Source organism: Eurypyga helias, unplaced genomic scaffold (genome assembly GCF_000690775.1).
Source record: "Eurypyga helias isolate BGI_N326 unplaced genomic scaffold, ASM69077v1 scaffold33643, whole genome shotgun sequence".
Lineage (NCBI taxonomy): Eukaryota > Metazoa > Chordata > Aves > Eurypygiformes > Eurypygidae > Eurypyga > Eurypyga helias.
This window is the reverse complement of record NW_010242381.1, coordinates 26,981-28,170: the sequence shown is the minus strand read 5'-3', so window position 1 is coordinate 28,170 and position 1,190 is coordinate 26,981. Positions and strand designations below refer to the sequence as shown.

At 57.5% G+C, this 1,190-nt stretch overlaps 1 protein-coding gene across 1 annotated transcript in view; it reads right to left on the bottom strand.

Moving 5' to 3' along the window:
* Positions 1–404: 404 nt before the first annotated feature.
* Positions 405–1,190, bottom strand: part of SF3B3 (splicing factor 3b, subunit 3, 130kDa) — a 27,299-nt gene continuing 26,513 nt past the window's right edge. Inside the window, exon 25 of the mRNA XM_010149067.1 lies at positions 405–854. Coding sequence (XP_010147369.1) covers positions 714–854 — 141 coding nt within the window. The 3' untranslated portion in view covers positions 405–713. The remainder of the gene's footprint in view (positions 855–1,190) is intronic.

Sequence of the window (1,190 nt, the reverse complement as noted above, 5' to 3'; positions counted from 1 at the left end):
TGGAGACACCGCTCCTGCCAAAGTTGTTACGAAACAAATCCAGCCCCGGACTCAGGCCTCGCTCTGCCCCACCCCCACATGAGTCAACAGTGTACAAAACTCTATTTACAGGGAAAACAGTCAGAAACGGTGAGTCCAAAACCCAATTCCGAAGGAAGCGTTCAAGACCAGCGCGAGTTACGCTCTCTCCACCCTGGTAGCGGCTCCCCAGGCCGGAGGAAGCCCAGAGCTCCTCACTACCAGACACTGAACAGGAGCCTGGCAACCCCGAGTCACGCCCACAGCCCTTTCCCTCGCCAGGAAGTCGGGAAGTTGCAAATCCTACCAAGCCTCAGCTGGATCTGCCCCGCAGGGCTTCCTGCGAGGCCAGCGCGAGACACCCTCCGGCTCGCCCATCCTCACCGGGAGCAAGGAGATGGGGCTGAGGGCAAGTCCGCGGCCTTCCGTGGGCAATTCCCAAGAGGGAATCTCCCGGAATGGAAGCCGGAACGTCAGGAGCCTTCACGTAAGCAGCAGGATGTGCTGGGAGATCTAATACCTGATACTGGGTTTACTGGACTGACGTTACTTTGAAACATAAACCAAGAGGAGCAAACCAGTATGTAAAAATGGGGGGGGGGAAAAAAATAAAAGCACATGTTCCTCCTCCCAACTGTGCTTGGAAGCGCGTCCGTAGGAGCCCAGGGAGCAGCTCCACTCCTGCCAGCGGCCGCTCAGAAAGCGTAGCGTGTGCGGATGTCTTCCAGCTTCTTGGAGACCTCGGGTGGGGTCCGGTCCAGCTCCTCGGCCACATTCTTCTGTTTGTTGGGCTCCATGGAGTTGAACTGCTCACACAGGTCCCCATCGATCACGTTCTGGAGGGGCAAGGAGGAGAGCCCTGAGCGACACAACACAGGCACTGAACCCTGCCTAAGCCGGGAAAAAAAGGCAACAAACTGTTCCCAAGGAGCTCCTTAATCCCGTCCTGGAAACGAGACCGCGCCGGGTGACCTCATCTGCTGAATAGCAGCAGTTAGCATCAAATTAATTACTGGCCAGCTTGATTAACGAAAGAGAAACCCAGAAAGCCTGGGTGCAGCTGAAGGATTGCAGAAGGGAAGGGAAGACTGATCGCGTTTGGGTCCAAGCACGGCACCGGGAAGGCGCCGGGAGAGGACCCGCAGCCCCGAGCTCGGCAGGGGGAACACGCA